The sequence below is a fragment of the Drosophila arizonae genome, chromosome 3 (assembly GCF_054131065.1).
Source record: "Drosophila arizonae isolate 15081-1271.41 chromosome 3, UAZ_ARI_1.0, whole genome shotgun sequence".
NCBI lineage: Eukaryota > Metazoa > Arthropoda > Insecta > Diptera > Drosophilidae > Drosophila > Drosophila arizonae.
This window is the reverse complement of record NC_142923.1, coordinates 30408848-30426862: the sequence shown is the minus strand read 5'-3', so window position 1 is coordinate 30426862 and position 18015 is coordinate 30408848. Positions and strand designations below refer to the sequence as shown.

The window sequence follows — 18015 nt, the reverse complement described above, 5'->3', positions numbered from 1 at the left end:
TTGGGTACGAGCATAGGTAATAACAAAACATACTTTATAAAAACCTTATCCAATATTTTTTAAATGAGGTCGCGGTAATTCTCGCTTGACAGTTTTGCCAATTGTCTGCGACCACTCAGAAGCCAAATTTCTTAAAGATTGGCGACGATCAGCCTTAATAATTTTGACCAGTTGTATTTTATCGCGGGGTGTTCTTGCTGATGTTCGGCCTCAATTCGCAATGTTATTTTCAATATTCCCATATTTTTGTTGAACATTTTTATCACCATGCACATGCACCTTGCACAGACTTAGACAAACTTAATCTCCGTAAGTGTCTTCCCAGATTTAAAATAATCCCTAAGCAATAATCTGATTTCGAATTATTGGTGTTTTGGGCTCGTAGAGATTTGCTATAAGCGCCGTTGCAAGTTCGAATACCGATGTTGGGAATTGCTTAGTTGGTCATTTCCCGATTAGAGTTTTCTGCCTTGTTTTAAAAAAATTCCTTTTTTAATAGGGAACTTTATTCGTGTATTTTCCCATTATTTTATAGCAATGGCCGACCGGGTTCCGAGTCTGTTTCTGAAAAGTTTAAAATAGATTGGGGAACATACATGTCCTCAAGAAATGATGTTATTTATGTGCGCTTGGATGTCAGAGGAGCAAAAGGCCAAAGTAAAAAGTCTTTATATCGTCATTTGGGGGGAGTCGAAGTTCAAGATCAAATATCTGTTTTAAGGTGAGTATAATTTAAAAATGTATATAAGCGTCATTTACAATAACAACAAATTTAAATTTGTCTCAATGCTAAGATATCTATTGGATACCATAAGCTTCTTGGACGAAACAAGAGTTGGTATTTGGGGCTGGGGCTATGGAGGATATGTGACATCTATGGTTTTGGGAACTCAGCAAGATGTCTTTAAGTGCGGCATATCGATTTCCCCTATAGCTGATTGGTTATATTATAGTAAGAAATACTGATTTAATACTAATTAATATTGTTCATCCATTAATCAATATAAATGATTTTAGATTCTGCCTTTACTGAACGCATATTAGGTCTACCTGCGGAAAACTATAAAGGATACGTAGAAGCTGATGCAACTCAACGTGCTCGACTTATTAAATCAAATTCTTTTTTTTTAATTCACGGCTTAGCAGACTCTACAGCACCCTACGTCCATGGTGTTCAATTAGCTAAATCATTAACAGAAGCAAATATATTATATAGATATCAGGTAAGGCTTTGTAAACTTTTATAATAAACCCAACGAAAAAAAATATTTTTTTATTTACAGACTTATGCTGATGAAGGTCATGAACTAAATGGAGTCTTAGAGCATGTATACTCTTCAATGGAGCATTACTTTGCAGAATGCTTGAGCTTGGATCCAGATGATACTAAGCCAGATTTGGATCAAAATATGGTACCTGCTGAGTAGCAGTCTTAAAGAACCTTGGCAATGTACATAGAGTAGACTAAATATTATAATATTACACATAATTTGAATTGTTATACCATTATATTTAGATACATTGGTTGTTTTCAAACGAAGGAAAATGAAAAAAAAAAAACGAAATATGGCTCATAAATTGCTTTATTCTAATACTAGAAATAGTACTTATGCCACAAAATTTAAAGTTACACAAAATATCCTTCGATGGTTGTATTGTGTATGTATTGTAAATTTTGTCTTACATATTTTATAAAATCTTAAGTGCATATAACTTCCAAAGAGCCACGTACTCGTTGGAGCTAATTACATGCTTCCTTTTCTAGTCCTTCCCATATATATATATATATATATATATATATATATATATATATATATATATATATATTATAACTAGTGGCAGTGGTTTTAAAAACATACTATTTATACTGCTTTCAGTAACCTCATTAATAAGCAATCTACATATTTGGTCTGTTAGATTATGTAATTCGATTTTGTTGTGAAAACACTACTCCCTCATTTATCACTGAGAAACAATTTTTTGTTTTTGTATAAAAAACTAAAAATAAAATCATAGACTAAGCCGTATTACAAAGTTCTAAATATTAATTTAATTTATATTTTCATATCTTCTTACATAATATTGGAATCCACAATGAGAAGTATCTTAACAATCGTAAATGCAATCAGCTTATTAAAATGTGAACTGCCTGCCTTTCAAGAGATATACTGCTGCCCTCAATGTATAGATCCTAATGTCCTAACTACTCGACTCGATTTGCCTATAAGTATTTCAATTATCTCAAAGTTATTATCAAAAGCAAATTGGCAAAACGTTCGAAGATTTTTTCACAGTCGTAAAAGTTTTTTTTTTAAATACATACTATGTATAGGGCTAACTTTATCGGCACTTGTCCTTGTTTTAGTTGCGTTTAAATATAAATGTATTTCATATTGTGTCAGTAAGAAAACAAAAACGGACAATTTAGAATCGTAAAATTGTATAGAATATAAATTGTTTCAAAATAATATTTTTTACACTGTATAATAATTTACAAGCCCCTTTATAACTATTTAAGATTCGGATTTCCGAAAGTGTTACTTAATTAATTTATATTATAAAATAAATATGGTGATTAGAAATTTTACATCTACATACGTACATGTGTGAATTGCAACTTAATTAATTTTGTTTGATTTTATTCAAAAATAAAATAAATAAAGAAATAATTTTTTATTTAGTAATATTTTGAGTTGCTTAAAGTAACTTTACTTTTCAAAGTAATGCCTATTTTAAAAACATCTTTTGAAAGTGAAATGTGTGTAATATATATTGTATATGTATCGTAGTTCTAATGAAAGGTTATGTTACTTTACTAGAAATTCTAATTTCGTACACATGATCAGCAAATAAGTACCTATGATCTACTGCGTAATCAGGCTTATATTTCGATTCATTATACCTTGAACCCATTGAAAATGGGAAATCAGGATATAATGGTTTTGTTAAAAGTATGTAACAGGCAGAAGAAGGCGTGGCAGACCCCACAAAGCATATATATTCTTGATTGGGCGACGAGCTGAGTCGATTTGGCCCTGTCCGTCCGTCCGTATGTATGAACGCGTCGATCTCAGAAGATATAAGAGCTAGTCACTTGAAATCACGCGCATATCAAGTTTTTCTCTAAATTTAATATAACTACTTCCGATATTTTATTATCGATTAAAAACCTTATCGAAAGCTAGTTATTTAAATTTATCTCCTACACCTTTAGAGCTAGAGCTAGAACATGTGGCAAGGGACTACAAGTGTGTGTGTGCATGCCCGTCGCGAGATCATATTCTTTATGCGCCTCAACGCATTCATACCCTTCCCATAAATATATATCGAATGTTTGCATGAATGTCGCAAACGATTTTAAGATTTCGGTATACTCTTTACTCAAAAGGAAAGAGATGGGACCGTCGTGAAGAAATTTCAATTTTTGTGCGCTGCTGAGCTTCATGATTTGAGAGCCCACAGAGAGAGAGAGAGAGAGTTAGAGAGAGAGAGGGAGAGTAAGACAAAAAACGCAAAACGCATGCATGACCATTTCGTTTGCGTGCTTAGAGCGCACTGATTTCGTCGTGCTATCTTTCATTACCCGAGCCAGCCAATACCAAGCCGAGCGAATACGAAATTGGCCGGGACCTGCTACACAGATTTTGCGGCGTGAAAAAACGTTGCTCTACATGTCTAGTCTATGTGTTGTTTGGTCAGTGATATGGCTCATTTTGGCTCACTAGCTCATTTTGGTTGACTAGCGCATTTTTGCTCACTCGCTCGTTTTGCATTCTTCTCAATCGGAAAGTTAACGTTTTTTTTCCGGCGAATCGTGTATTTCATCAAACTTTCAATGTCGGTAATTAGAAAGCACAGCGAAATTTGGACTCATTTTGAGGACATGGGAACGCAACAGGCTAAATGCAAGATTTGCAAAAGTGTCTTAAGCTGCAAGTCACAAGGCAATTTGAATAGACATTTAAAAACCAAGCATCCAGCAGCTCTTGAGACCGGTATACGACAAAACGTGGAAGGCTCAGTTGTTCTGGAAAAAACACATCAAAAAAAGTCACTTCGTTTGTCCGCAAGCCCATTCCGGTGAGCAAATCTTTGCAGATTGACAGGCAGACATTAAAAGTTTGTTCTGTTAGTTTTAAGAAACAAATTTTAAATGTGTCATTTTTTTTAAGTTTAAATGTAACGTATTTTGACAGTTTTTTTTTTCAAGTTGCTTGCGATCACTCAATCACTCGATCACTCACGAGCAATCAGCAGGTGAGCCAGTGAGCCATATGAGTGTGTTGGCACACTTCACAAAAAAGAGCAAGTGAGCCGGTTCACCTCAATGAGCTGATTTTACCCAAGTATACTGTGAATGAGTCTTCTGCAATCGGTATCGCCCGACTGCAACGTTCTTACTTGTTATACCGTGAACCCATTGAAAATGGGAAATCAGGGTATAATGGTTTTGTGAAAAAGTATGTAACGGGCAGAAGGAGGCTTGGCAGACCCCACAAAGTATATATATTCTTGATCAGCGCGACGAGCTGAGTCGATAGATATAGCCCTGCCCGTCTGTCCGTCCGTCCGTCCGTATGAGTGCGTCGATCTCAGAAGTTATAAGAGCTAGAGAGCTGAAATTTGGAATGCATACTCGTGAGTACCATACGCAGTACGAGTTTGCTTTATTTTTTCCATAAATCGTCCGATAACTTTTTTATCGAGAATAATCGAAAAATTGATTTTACTTCTTTAGCCTAATTTGATTTAATTCAGAGATTTTGGATACCACGCTTCCTTCTCCCCTAATTTGTAAAAAACGCATTTTAAGTACTAGAGACTTGTGCTTTAAAATGTACACACATTTTAACCATATGATTACGCTCTGAAAGTTTCATCAAGATCGTATGTCTACAAAAGAAATTATTCAACAAATAAATTCTCATAATATTGCCCACACTGCAGCGCAGCCCAAGCGCAGTCACTGCTTACTGCGCAGTTAGCAGAGCGCAGGCTTATGCGTGTGTGTAGATGTATGTGTATGTATGTGTGCATAAAAATGCAGAATGATTAGAATATCAGCTTAGAGGGTTCAGGGTATCTCCTAGCGAGCAGTCTCGACTAGAGCCTTCTTACTTGTTTTAAATTTGATCTCGGAGCCACACATCTCAATATGCGAATTCTTAATTCGGATACGTTTTTTTTTGACACTCATGCAGCCCTCTAGTGTGTATGTAGCAGGCAGCAGGCTGACCCATGAAGTATATGTACATACATACATATGTATGTATATATCAGGCGTGTATACAGGGGGGTTTCGGGGGAAATCATTCATAGTTTATACATACATATGTACATACATATAGTTTCAAAAGCACGTTTTTTCTCCGCGAATCCCGATGTTGCCACATTCGCTTATCTTCGCTAAGTTGCCACACTAAGGCTGACTACAGCTGATCGTAGTGTGGGCTGTAGGCAGTGTGCCCAATCCGTCTTGAAATAAATTTGTCTGTTTTGAGCGAGGGCCCGGCCCTCAGGGCCGTTTATTTTGACTCGGCTGCAATATTATGAATGGAAATTCTTGCGACAATTTCTTGAACTTCCGTAATATATTACAGCATTTTGAAAATTGATGTTGTTTTCCATTCTACCCTGACCAGCGTTCTTACCACCGATCAGTGAATGATATTTATTTTTCTGTGATTTAACCAATTGAGTGTAAACACTAAAAAGCGTGTAAACTTAAATATAGTGAGTAAACACTACAAAGATCACATACACAAGAATGGACATTCGTAAATTTTTCGTTAAAAGACCTAGGTTAGAAAATCAGGAGGTAAGTAAAAATTGTCATATCGAATACTACAAGCTGGAATATCAAGTGAATCATCATGTTTTGGATTTCCTCAAACTTACGGTTATAAAAATATATTACATTTCATTTAGGAAACTTCTAAACAAACTGATAAGCAGCAAGCAGAGGCTCCCGATACAGCATCTTCACTCGAGCCCAAAATTGCACAGGTATTTAACAGTCATTACTTATGCTGCTGCAGTCAATTGTACCTTTATTCGATTCAAAATGCTCCTACTTGTAATACACGAAGTTACAATTACTAGCAATAAGAATTGTATTTGCAAATTGCTGCGACGCTTCCAGTCTCTGTTGCTCCGAGCGAACGCTCTTTTTCTTCACTAAGGAGGCTGGAAACGTACCTAAGAAGTACAATGGTAGGGTATATGGATATATATATATATATATATATATATATATATATATATATATATATATATATATATATATATATATATAATAAGAAAAATTGCAGAGTTCGTTAATTTACCCGAATCTACAGTAAACAACATAATAAACCTATTTGTTTTTGAAAACAGAGAGGTTAATAAGGGTAGAACGGCTGCCAACAAAATTTTCAATGACACCTATGAGCGATACATTGTGCGCCAAATGAAGGAAACCCCCAAATTATCCGCTCCAAAACTGGCTAGTCAGATGGAGCAACAGCTGGGGAAAGTCAGCTAGTGCAGAAACGATTCGTCGTATACTCCGAGACCATGATTTACATGGTAGAATTGCTCGAAAGAAGCCTTTCATTAGTAAGAAAAATAAGGAAAGCCGGCTCCGACTCGCTAAAGAGTACATAAACAAGGACACCAGCACCTGGGGCAAAGTCATTTTCGCTGACGAGTCCAAGTTTAACATATTTGGTTTGGATGGGAGGCCCTACGTCTTGCGACAAGCGAATACCGAGCTGCAAGAGAAGCACCCGAAACCCTGAGCATGATGAAAGGTCTGTGAGGGTTTGGGCCTGTATGTCTGTCTCTGGAGTTGGAAAACTAGCTTTTATTGAAAGCACCATGGATAAGATTATGTACTTAAGCATTTTAACACAAAATCTTATCCAAAGTGCTGAATATCTTGCCCTGAAAAAGGACTTTACATTTTATCAGGAGAACGACCCAAAGCACACATCGAGTGTCGTTCAGTCTTGGCGGGTATGGAACTGGCCGCATAACCTCAAACCTTAAGCACAGTCCCCGGATCTTAATGTAAATGTAATGTAATAAAAATTTAAATATCAATAAAAAAAGTTATGCTTTCCATTAATTTAATATTGAAATAACAATTCCACGTTTGAATTTTTCAAAAATTTGTATTGGGTAAAAAGTAATGAGCAGATGAAATTTTTATTTTACGTTGGGTCAAATAAGCTGTGAGCCACAGTAGCTAGAAATGTATATCGATGCTGGCGTGATTTTAGTGAAGTGAGTGGCCTGATCGCTCCTGATTCGTGACTCCCAAATATGCTGTATATGCAATTCCCACGAGAAGGGTTCGATGCGTTGGAGTGTTTATACGAGTGGACGATGGGATGATTGTTTCTAAGCGGACGCTGAGACGATTTGTTTCTAAGTGGACGCTGGGACGATTTGTTTATGAGTAGTCGCTAGGGCGATTTTATGTTGAGTGATGAAGGGGATCGTGGCTTTGGTGTTGTGTTTGTGGGTGAGCGCTGATGGATATATTACTTCCCCATCCTAAAGAGATTAGCCTGTCCTCAGGCGGAAAATGTAGGGTACAATTGTGGAATGTTTCTAATGGTACATGAGTTTGGGGGAGTGGTTGCTCTTCTGGTGTTGAATTACTTGATTTTATGGCTGTTTTATGTCTTATGATAATTTTCTTAGATATTGTCTTAAATTTAATGATTACAAATAGTATTAGACTTATAAAAGTAATTATAAATGTTGTAGTGGTTATAATATTGAATGTCTTATTATATTTTGTATTTTCTAAAACTATTTGCTTTGTTTGTAGCATAGCTTGCAAAAAACTGTTAACACTTTTTCGTTGTCTGCAAAAAAGTGTCTTTCAGTGACACAGGCAAAGAATACTCAGACAGAAAGTGTTTTTGTCGCGTCTGGCTTAGCTCTCTCGCGCTCTGAGGGAGATAGTTGTTTCTGTTTTCGTTTCCTCAAGTCAAACACTGATCGTTTGCTTGAGTTAAATGAAGTAACGGTAAGTTGCGTTTGTATGGGTAATCACGCGCGATTGCTGCGTTCTTTTTGTATGTATGTATGCGTGTATTTACATGCACACGAAGGCAAAAACATTTTCTGCTGAGTTTGTTAGTCAAAGTGTTTCTTGCTGAGAGCTTTGTGTGAGAGAAAATCGTGTTAGTTTTACGCGACACTCATGTGAGTGCGTCACACGAATGAGTCATCGCACTGCGTCTGAGCGAAACAGATGCTGAAGAAAAACAGAGAGTGACGCTCAGAGAGAGACGTGTCTACACAATTTTTTTTGAGTATGATGCGAGAAAGAGAATAAACGAAAAAACGCTCAACTCTCATTTGCAAGCTCTGGTTTGTAGTAATGATATTGGTTCTGTTTTAGTGATATTATTTGTTACATAGATAGTTTGTGTGTAGTCTGATAGTGTGTTTACAATTGAGATGTTATTTATTTGAAGGCTGCAAGCATATATTTTAATTATGTTATTACCCTGAATATTAATATTATTTTTATTACAATTTTGAATGATTTTTGTTTTTGGGTAGTTCCAAGTTAAAATAATGTTTGGTTCTATATAATTAATTTGGTATACTTTAAATGATTTGGTATATTTGCATTCTGCTGATCTTTGAGTTATTATACTACTTATACATATACTATATACAAAGTATATATATTCTTGATCAGGGCGACGAGCTGAGTTGATTTGGCCCTGTCCGTCTGTCTGTCCGTCTGTCCGTATGTATGAACGCGTCGATTTCAGAAGATATAAGAGCTAGAAACTTCAAATTTGTTAAAATTACAGCGCGCATATCAAGTTTATCATTAAAAATCGATAGCTCATCCCGATCTTTTATATCGATAAAAAACCTTATCGAAAACCAGTTATAAAATTATATCTTCTACACCTTTATTGCTAGAGTCTCCAAATTTTTAATGCAATTTATACAATTTCGGTTTTTGTCAAAATTAACCCCCCACCTCTAAATTCACCCCCTCACCCTCACTTTTGTAAAAAGCGTATTTCAAATACTAGAGACTTGTGCTTTGGCAATTACATGCATATTCATGTTATAATCATAATCTAAAAGTTTCATGAAGATAGTCCACCCACAAGAAAGTTATTAAACAATTAATTTCCCATACCAAGGCACCACATATTTTTAGATAAAAATTATTAAAATAAGTCATAATATAATACAAAAATGTAAAAGTGTATGACAATTCAGTTATATCCTGTAAATTTTTTTTTTTAAATGGCAAAACTGATTGTTTTTTCTTTTTCACTTATATTGATTATTATTAACATCAATAATCTTAATATGTTTTACCTAATGCGACATTAAAATTGTCTAGATCATGTTTATCTTCGTCTTCCCTTTAAATTTCCGGTTTCGCTTATATCATCCTATCTTTACTGAGGCGCGATTGACGGACGCTCAATCAGATCAAATAGACCAATCCTTCACTTGAAAATTAATTTATTTTGAAGAGTTTTGCCTTTTTTGAAGACAAAGACAACAAGAGTTGGTCAGATAAGTCTAATACCCTCTGAAAAACATCTGTTTAATCTGCTGCTCTTTCGGACATGAAAACATTTTAAATTTGTATACATTTTGTTCCGAGCTTCTGATGCGTTTTCTTCAAGAATACTAGCAGCTATCCATTAACTGTTATCCATGGATCAAAATTATGTTCACAGCTGGGACATGGGATACAAAGCATAGTTATTCATAGTTGTCGAATATTTTTAAAATATCGTATCGATAATATTTTAAGTTTATAATCATTATGATATTAGATATACTACTACTACTACTACTATCACTACTACTACTACTACCACTACTACTACTACTACCACTACTACTACTACTACCACTACTACTACTACTACCACTACTACTACTACTACCACTACTACTACTACTACAGATTTGCTACTTTTTTCCACAATAAATTTATAATCCGTCCCAAAAATCAAGAATAATAAGAATATGTATTTTTTTATTTAAAAGATAAAGACCGCTTAACTCCAGTATTTGGTACTCAAAACAATCATAGTGATTTTTTTTTAAAATGCGACGCCATATCTGATGTGTTAGCCTCTTGATTTTATTACTTTCAGGCACCAAAATAAAAGAAAAATCGATACTTGGGCAAAAAGATATACCGATGTAAATATATTTTTTATACAAAAAAATTTCGATATATTAGATACACATGGAGTTTGTTCATTGTTTGTGATCGTGAAGCCCATTTGCATTGAGTTTTTGAGCCATTTGCCTACTTTTTGAGTCTCATCTTACGAACGAAAGTCGTATCTCTCCCTAAATTATGTTCGTGAAAGGAGCGTCAGACAAATAAGTTAACTCAAAGCGCTTAACGGAAAAAATACCAAAAAGAACCGAAGACTCTAGCTCAGAAAGAAAGCTTTTATTTTCCTTTAAAGAATAAACGGTTATTAGTTATTTGTGAGCTATGCAAGTGGGACTGATTTTTCACAGAACTTTAGAATATATAATATGTTTTTCTTTGACACATTCATTCGAATTTTCTTATATATGAATTATGCAATAAATATCATAATACTTTCAAGTGCATATGGTCTAATTATGTATTTTTTTTTGCAGAAGTGGCACCTCAATTACTTTATAAGTTTACAGAGCAAACTATGCAGCCTGGACCTTCCGTTTCGCTTAAATGCAGCGCAAGTGGTAACCCGACGCCTAAAATTGTTTGGCACTTGGATGGATTTCCTCTCCCAAATGTAAATATTTAAAATTAATTAAATATGAAATTTATAACAACTAAAATCTATGACAAATTATAATGGGTGCAATATAAATATAACAACTCTTTACATATGTATTCATACATTCTGTGACCATAAAAATTATTATGTTTATAGGGAAATTAAAATTTTATATAGAATCTGCAGCTCGAGACAACTCGAATACGAGATGCTCTGAACTATTCGATTAACTGAGATTAGGAGGTGGTAAATTATATAAAAAATTCAAATTCTATAAAATTGAAACAAATTAATTTTGAAAATTTGGGACTCGAAATAGGTGATTTTCAATAAGGAACTCATAAAAGTCAAGTGTAACTATTCTCTTCTAAGATCGACGCTTTCATACATATGTATGTACGGACGGACGAATCTACTAAGCTCGTCGACCTAATCAATATTAAATAGCACTAATGAATGTATATACTTAATGAGGTCTGCCACGCCTCCTTTTGTCTGTTACAAATATTTAATAAAACCAATACTCTGTTAAACAGTACTACAGTACTCTGTACTACAGAGTGATTAGAATATCAGATTGGAGAGTTCATGGTATCTCCTAGTCGAGCAGGGTCTGCTCTAGGGTCTGACTAGGGTCTGCTTACTTGTTATACCCTGAACCCATTGAAAATGGGAAATCAGGGTATAATGGTTTTGTTGAAATGTATGTAACAGGCAGAAGGAAGCGTGGCAGACCCCACAAAGTATATATATTCTTGATCAGGGCAACGAGCTGAGTTGATTTGGCCCTGTCCGTCTGTCCGTCCGTCCGTCTGTCCGTCTGTCCGTATGTATGAACGCGTCGATTTCAGAAGATATAAGAGCTAGAGACTTCAATTTTTTTTTAAATGTCCGTAATTACAGCGCGCATATCAAGTTTATCATTAAAAATCGATAACTCATCCCGACCTTTTTTATCGATAAAAAACCTTATCGAAAACCAGTTATAAAATTATATCTTCTACACCTTTATTGCTAGAGTCTCCAAATTTTTAATGTATGCTTATATGCAATTTATACAATTTCGGTTTTTGTGAAAATTGATGTCAAGCCTTGTTCTGTGATGAGTGAAAATTCAATATATTTCGATCGGATGGGCGTTAAACTGCTTAGAGAATGCCCAATACTTCGTTTCACAAAAACAACATTACGCCAAGCGTTAAGCCAGGTGGTTGTGGGGTGATGGTCTGGGGTTGCATATCTGCTGCAGATGTGCCCGAATTGGTATTTGTAGACGGGATAATGGACAAACATTTGTATCTTAATATTTTGAGTGACACCTTTGAAAAAATTCTGTAAAGCTACAACTGCCCATATCGTCAAAATATGGCTACCGCCCATGTGCTACCGCCACCACTATCTCCAGACCTAAATAGAATTGAACGCTCGTGGAAAGAATTGGATTGGCGCATTTAAAAACGGGTAATAACAAAACAAGCCGACCTAAAACAAGCTCTTATTGAGGAATGCAAAAAATTAGTGAAGACGTCACTCAAAAATAATTTTGTTCGATGCCAAACCTATTATTAGCCATTATTAAAGTTTTAAGGATACATACCCAATATTAATTATAGTTATTATCAAATTTTTTAATAAAATTTTTATGTTTTTTAATTTTTTTTTTTTTTTTTTGTGCCAAAAAATTTTTTCAGCAAAATCGAGGTTTATTTTTGGTTATTGAATTAAAAATTGTAAAGTTAGAATTTTCCAGCCGGGGTCAGAGCTTCAGTCTGCCCAGGGCCACAACTTACAAGACATTTGTAAATTACTACGGGACTACGAGTTAGAGAAATGGGAGAGGATGGGGGAGTTATTACGTATTAAATGGCCGCGCAGCCCGAACTCGCCGACCACGCCCGCACACGCTTGCACGTGGGATGGCTGCAGCGATCGAGTGGCGCGATCAAGCGCACTCTAGATTGCTGGGGTCGGGGCTACAAAGGCATATTGCGGGGTGTTAGTGGGGCTATTCTACTACAAATGGTGGACCGCAGATCGAGGAACGCCCAGCGTTGACGCCGGCGTTCACTCCAGACCACGCGGTTTTGTGTGCCAGAGTTTTGGCCGTCTGGCGCACAGGATTGCCCTCGTGCTAACCACCGGTTAGTAATGTTAAGATTATTAGTGGGTTATTATTACCAAATCAACTACGAATGAGAACACAATCATTTCTAAATACGTTAACATTTTTATTCCATATTACCTCGTGTTTCCTACCCCTCGCCTATCCGTTTATTATTTTCTTTGACATCGACCGTTCGCGTTGAGTGCTCAAAACTAATTAAAATCTGCGCGCAGCTTTCGAGCCTCTTCCTGCCGCTGTGCAGATTTCACCACGCGACCAGCAATGCAATTCACCACCGCGAGCTTTCGAGCTGCACGGTTGCATTGCTGATCGCGTGCCCGCCCTACTAATTTGAATTTTGCCTACTATCTAAAGCTAACGACTATGACACCTATATCTACTTAACTATCTAACACTTAGCCTACTTACTATCTACCAAAATAATCAATGACTCCAGAACGTAAACTTAATGGCTACAAAACTACAGATATAAACTTAATGACTATAATCCAATTCATTTCCTTTCACTATCTTCCATGCTACGAATATAACTCACTAACCAACTTACTTACTACAAATATAACTTACTACTAACTTACTCACTACAAACTCCAGTAAACTCGACAGCTAGAATGCAATATGTAAGGTGGGCAAAAAGGCCACCTTACACCCCCCCCCCCCCCCTTACTTCGACGGAGCGACTGTGACGCCCCCCGACGAATTGATGGTGCGGTTGTCAAACTCTCCTTAAGCTTCTGCAACGCTTCCTCCTGCTCCTCGCTCCACTTCTGGCCCTTCTTTAGCAGCTTCGTCATCGGTTGTACCAGTGACGCGAAGTTTGGTACAAAGCGTCGATACCACGATGCCATCCCTAGGCACTGCCGCAGCTCCTTGAGATTTGAAGGTGATGGGAGGCTCTGGATCGCCTCGACCTTCGCGGGATCAGTACAAATCCCCTCTCCGCTTATCACGTGGCCAAGGTATGCCAACTTCTCCCGAAAGAAACTACATTTCTTTCTGTTGAGTCTGAGATTGGCCTTTAGCAACCGCCGGAAAACTTCCTTCAGGTTGGCCACGTGTTGCTCCTTCGTCTCTCCGATGACCACTATGTCGTCTAGATACGCAAACGCGTGAGGCTCCATGTCGGGCCCGATGACCGTATCCAATGCCCTCTGGAATGTCGCCCCCGCCGAATGCAAACCGAATGGCATCACTCGCCATTGGAACAATCCTCTGCCTGGTACGGTGAACGCCGTGTACTCCCTGCTATCCGCCGCCATTGGGATCTGCCAGTAACCGCTCTTTAGATCCAGCGTAGATATAAATCGTGCGTGTCGTAGTTTCTCCAAAATGTGAAGAATCCGTGGAACAGGATACGCGTCCGGGACTGAGTTGGCGTTGAGCTGTCGATAATCTACGCACATGCGCCAATCCCCAGTCTTTTTCTTGACTAAGACTATGGGTGCGCTGTGTGGGCTCTTCGACGGTTCAATCGCTCCAGCTTGAAGCAGCTCGTCCACCTGTTCATTGATCACCTTTTGCATAGCCGGATTTTTAGGGTAGTACCTTTGCTTCAAAGGCTTGTCGTCCTTCATCCGGATGCTATGCTCAGCGATGTGCGTCACGCCCTCGAGGTCCTCGAACAATGCCAACTCTGCCTCGAGGAACTCCTGCAGTTCTTTCTCTAAATCATCCGGCCACTCCTTACTATTGGGCGCGGATCGTTCATATCCTCCGTACTCGCTCTCCGTTGCTTCTCTCGTCTCTAACTCATCCGGCCACTCCTTACTATTGGGCGCGGATCGTTTATATCCTCCGTATTCGCTCTCTGCTGCTTCTCCTGTCGGTGGGCCACCCTCGGGCTCACCTTCCTTCTCTAATTCGACTGATTTGAACTCCGGCGACCACTCCTCGGGTCCGCTCCTCAAGTCCTCGCTCTGTTTTACAACTCTCGCGGGAGGCTCAGCTCCCCTTTTGTCTTCAATTAGCTCGTTTCTTTCTGTCGTTTCTTTCTGTCTCTCCTTGTCGCTGGGAGACTCCCTCTAAGTCTCTCCTTCGGCGTTCCCTTTTCCATTCCTTCCCTCTTGCCTCTGTTCTCGTCGGGCAGTGTGCCTTGGCTCGACGCTTGCTGGACGCCGATCGTTGACACTGCGATTGCCGACTTTGGGCCCTCTTTTGTCGTTGCGGCCTCGTGCGACGCCTCCGAGCCCAACTCCTTCACTCCTTCGACGAACTGGCGTTGCTCTCCAAGACGCCTGTTGCCTTGCTCCACTCGCTGTCCATTTGGTGGCGATGCGCCATCTCCCACGTCGTCTATCATCCTCATCTCGAGCTCCGCGTTGCCGCAACGCACCGTAGTACCAATGGCGCACAGGAAGTCCATGCCGAGGATGACATGGTCTAGCATGGTCGGCATTATTAGCAAGTTTGCTTCCGCCGTTTTGCCTGCCAGGCTTACATCCGTCCTCACCATCTCCGTGACGTTTAGTGCTGATCCATCGGCCAATCTGATCCGCGACTCAACTTGGCAACGCTCGCCTCCTATCGTCCGTCGGCGCACGCAGTCCTCACTAACAAAACTGCGTGTAGCTCCAGTGTCGATCGTGGCAGTCATCCTTTGACCCCCGACCGTTACCGACGCGACGATCTTCCACTCCTTTACTCGGAGCGGGTTCCTCTCCTCATCTTCCGTTTTTAATTGGCGCCGCTCCGCTCTCTTGGAGGGCGCCCTTGGCCGTTTCCCGAGCTGTCTCGTTCGCAGCACTCCCTCGCAGTCCGGCCTTGCTGCCCGCAACGCCAGCAGAACAACACTGGCGCGTTACGACATTCTCGCGCGAAGTGTCCAGGTTGTGCGCATCGATAACAAACTCGACTTGGCCTGGGTCCAGCATCCTGTGACATCATCCGGCTAGTTGCCTCCGCCGACTGCGTCGCCACCGGCGTCTCCGTCCGCCCTTCAACTTGTCCTCCAGATCGGGGAACAGATGTCTTTGCGCGGAAACGGATTATTCTGCCGCGCCTCCACTGGCTTGGGCCAGCCGGTCTCCACCGTAGCCTTCCTTCCTTGTTCTCTCTGTTGACTCCTCACGTTCTCGAACTCCGCGGCCATCTGGGTCAGCTGCGTTAGAGACTGAGAAATCGTGCCTCCGTACGTACAGTCTGTATTCCGGGGATGCGTTCTCGTAAGCCCTGTTCAACTCTTGGGCCGGGCTGTATCTAGCCTGTCGCATCAGGAGGCGTAGCTCAATCAAGTAGTCCTTGAAAGGTTCGCCCTCCCGTTGCCGGCGCGCCCGGATTTGGTCCTCCAAACGCTCGAGGTATTGGGGAGGTAAGAAGAAGTCCAAGAACTCCTTCTTAAATTCCAACCAGGGCACATCTCTTAGCCCACTGGTCAGGAACCACTTGGCCGCCTTGTCTACCAACACCTCGCTTAGTGCCCTCGGCATCCTGTCCAACTCGATCCCATAAGTTATGGCTCGCTCTTCCAGGATCTCGATGAAACCGAGGGGATCCGATCGACCGTCATACTTCATTCCCCACTTCCTGACTTGCTCGGCGATATTCCACGGCGGGTGCCTCTCTGGTGGCGGTGAGAACACTGGAGTCCGACGCTCAACACTCATCTCGCCTCCATTGCCAGATCCCTTCGACTTTTCGTCCCTCCGGCTCCCAGCCATGCTGCTCGCCGTCGGTACGCTAAGCCTCAGCGGCGCCGTCGAAGCGGAACCGCTCTCCTGGATCTTTCGTAGGTCGGGCTCTGACTTTTGGTATGCGCGGCTGCCCATGCTCGACATCGCGCCTCCCGAAGAGAAACGTGCTTCCCATTCAGTCAGTCGCCCTTTGACTTCCGCCGAATAGCCACCGCCCTGGATGTAGGATGACAATCTCTTTCTTAAATCTTCCACGCGGCCCTCGTCGTCAAGGCCGAGATCTCGTGCAACCGCTATCAGTTCCTCTTTGCAGCGCTGGTAAACCCAGCCGACGCTTAATCCCGAAATGTGGGGTGTTGCTCCTTCCATTATTTACTAAAATTTTCTTTTCTTTCTTTATTCTTCCCCCTTTTTTTTCTCTCTCTCCTTTTTTTTCCTTTTCTTTTCTCCTTTTTTTTCTCTTCCTCCTTTTTTTTTTTTTTTTTTTTTTTTTTTTTAACCTTTCTTTATTATTATATATTTATTTATATTTTTTTTTCTTTTTTTTTCCAAATTTCCTTATGTTATACAATTCTGTTTGTCTTAATCTATTTTATGTTACATTTATTCTAGTTTTGGTTTACTTTTCTTTATTCGTCTTAATCTATTTTACTCTCTCTTATCTTCTTCTTCTTAATGTACTTCCTTTTATTCCTTTTCTTTATTTTTCTCAATTTACTGTATTTCTCTTTCTTTGCCTTTCTCGGTTCGCTTTTATCTTTATTTTGCTTTCTTTATTATTCTTAATCTCTCTTGCTTTATTTCGCTTTTCTTTATTTCTTTTTTTTTTTTGTTTCGTTTTCTTTATTTCTCTTAATCTATTTTATTCTTATTTCGTTTTCTTTATTTCTCTTAATCTATTTCATTTTATTTTTCTTTTCTTTATTGCTCTTAATCTATTTTATTTTATTCTTCTTTATTTCTCTTAATATACTCCGTTTTATTTCGTTTTCTTTACTTTTGTTTTAATTATATTCATTTATTCCCCTTTTTTTTCTTATCTTTCGCTTTCCGTTTTCCCGATTTCTTTTATTTCCTATCCGCTTATTTCGTTCTACCTTTTCTCATCTACTTCACCTTGTTCCTCTTTACGCCTAGTTCAACTGACTTCGTTTCATTTCACTTCATGACCTACTTTGACCCCACTGGGTTTCGTCTCTCTTCATTTCACTTCTCACCGACCCGATTGTCATGCACTCTAACCTTATCCCATTTATTTATTGTATAATCATGAATTATTTATTTATTTACCTGTTATTAATTATTACCAATTTATATTTATTTATTCATTTGTTCATTTTTATAATTTTCATTTATTAACACTTTATTATTTATAAATTTTATTTATTTATAAATTTTATTTATTTATAATTTTTATTTCTATTATAAATTTTATTTATTTATAAGTTTTATTTATTTATAAATTTTATTTATTTATAAATTTTTTATT

The 18015-nt window shown here is 38.7% G+C and overlaps 2 protein-coding genes and 1 long non-coding RNA gene across 13 annotated transcripts in view; 2 read left to right on the top strand and 1 right to left on the bottom strand.

Annotated features, from left to right (window-relative positions):
- Window positions 1-2593, top strand: part of LOC108609695 (dipeptidyl peptidase 4) — a 48619-nt gene extending 46026 nt beyond the window's left edge. For all 11 annotated transcript variants that reach the window (XM_089464370.1, XM_089464363.1, XM_089464369.1 and 8 more), the window contains 4 exons: window positions 536-721; window positions 795-952; window positions 1018-1223; window positions 1284-2593. In XM_089464370.1, the coding sequence (XP_089320496.1) occupies window positions 536-721; window positions 795-952; window positions 1018-1223; window positions 1284-1427 (694 nt within the window). In that variant the 3' untranslated portion in view covers window positions 1428-2593. The remainder of the gene's footprint in view (window positions 1-535; window positions 722-794; window positions 953-1017; window positions 1224-1283) is intronic.
- Window positions 1-17899, bottom strand: part of LOC108610102 (uncharacterized) — a 39495-nt gene extending 21596 nt beyond the window's left edge. The window contains exon 1 of the mRNA XM_089464376.1: window positions 34-17899. Coding sequence (XP_089320502.1) covers window positions 15882-16895 — 1014 coding nt within the window. The 5' untranslated portion in view covers window positions 16896-17899 and the 3' untranslated portion in view covers window positions 34-15881. The remainder of the gene's footprint in view (window positions 1-33) is intronic.
- LOC149270043 (uncharacterized) overlaps window positions 10659-18015 on the top strand; it is an 11356-nt gene continuing 3999 nt past the window's right edge. Inside the window, exon 1 of the long non-coding RNA XR_016269168.1 lies at window positions 10659-10787. This is a non-coding gene — a long non-coding RNA (uncharacterized LOC149270043). The remainder of the gene's footprint in view (window positions 10788-18015) is intronic.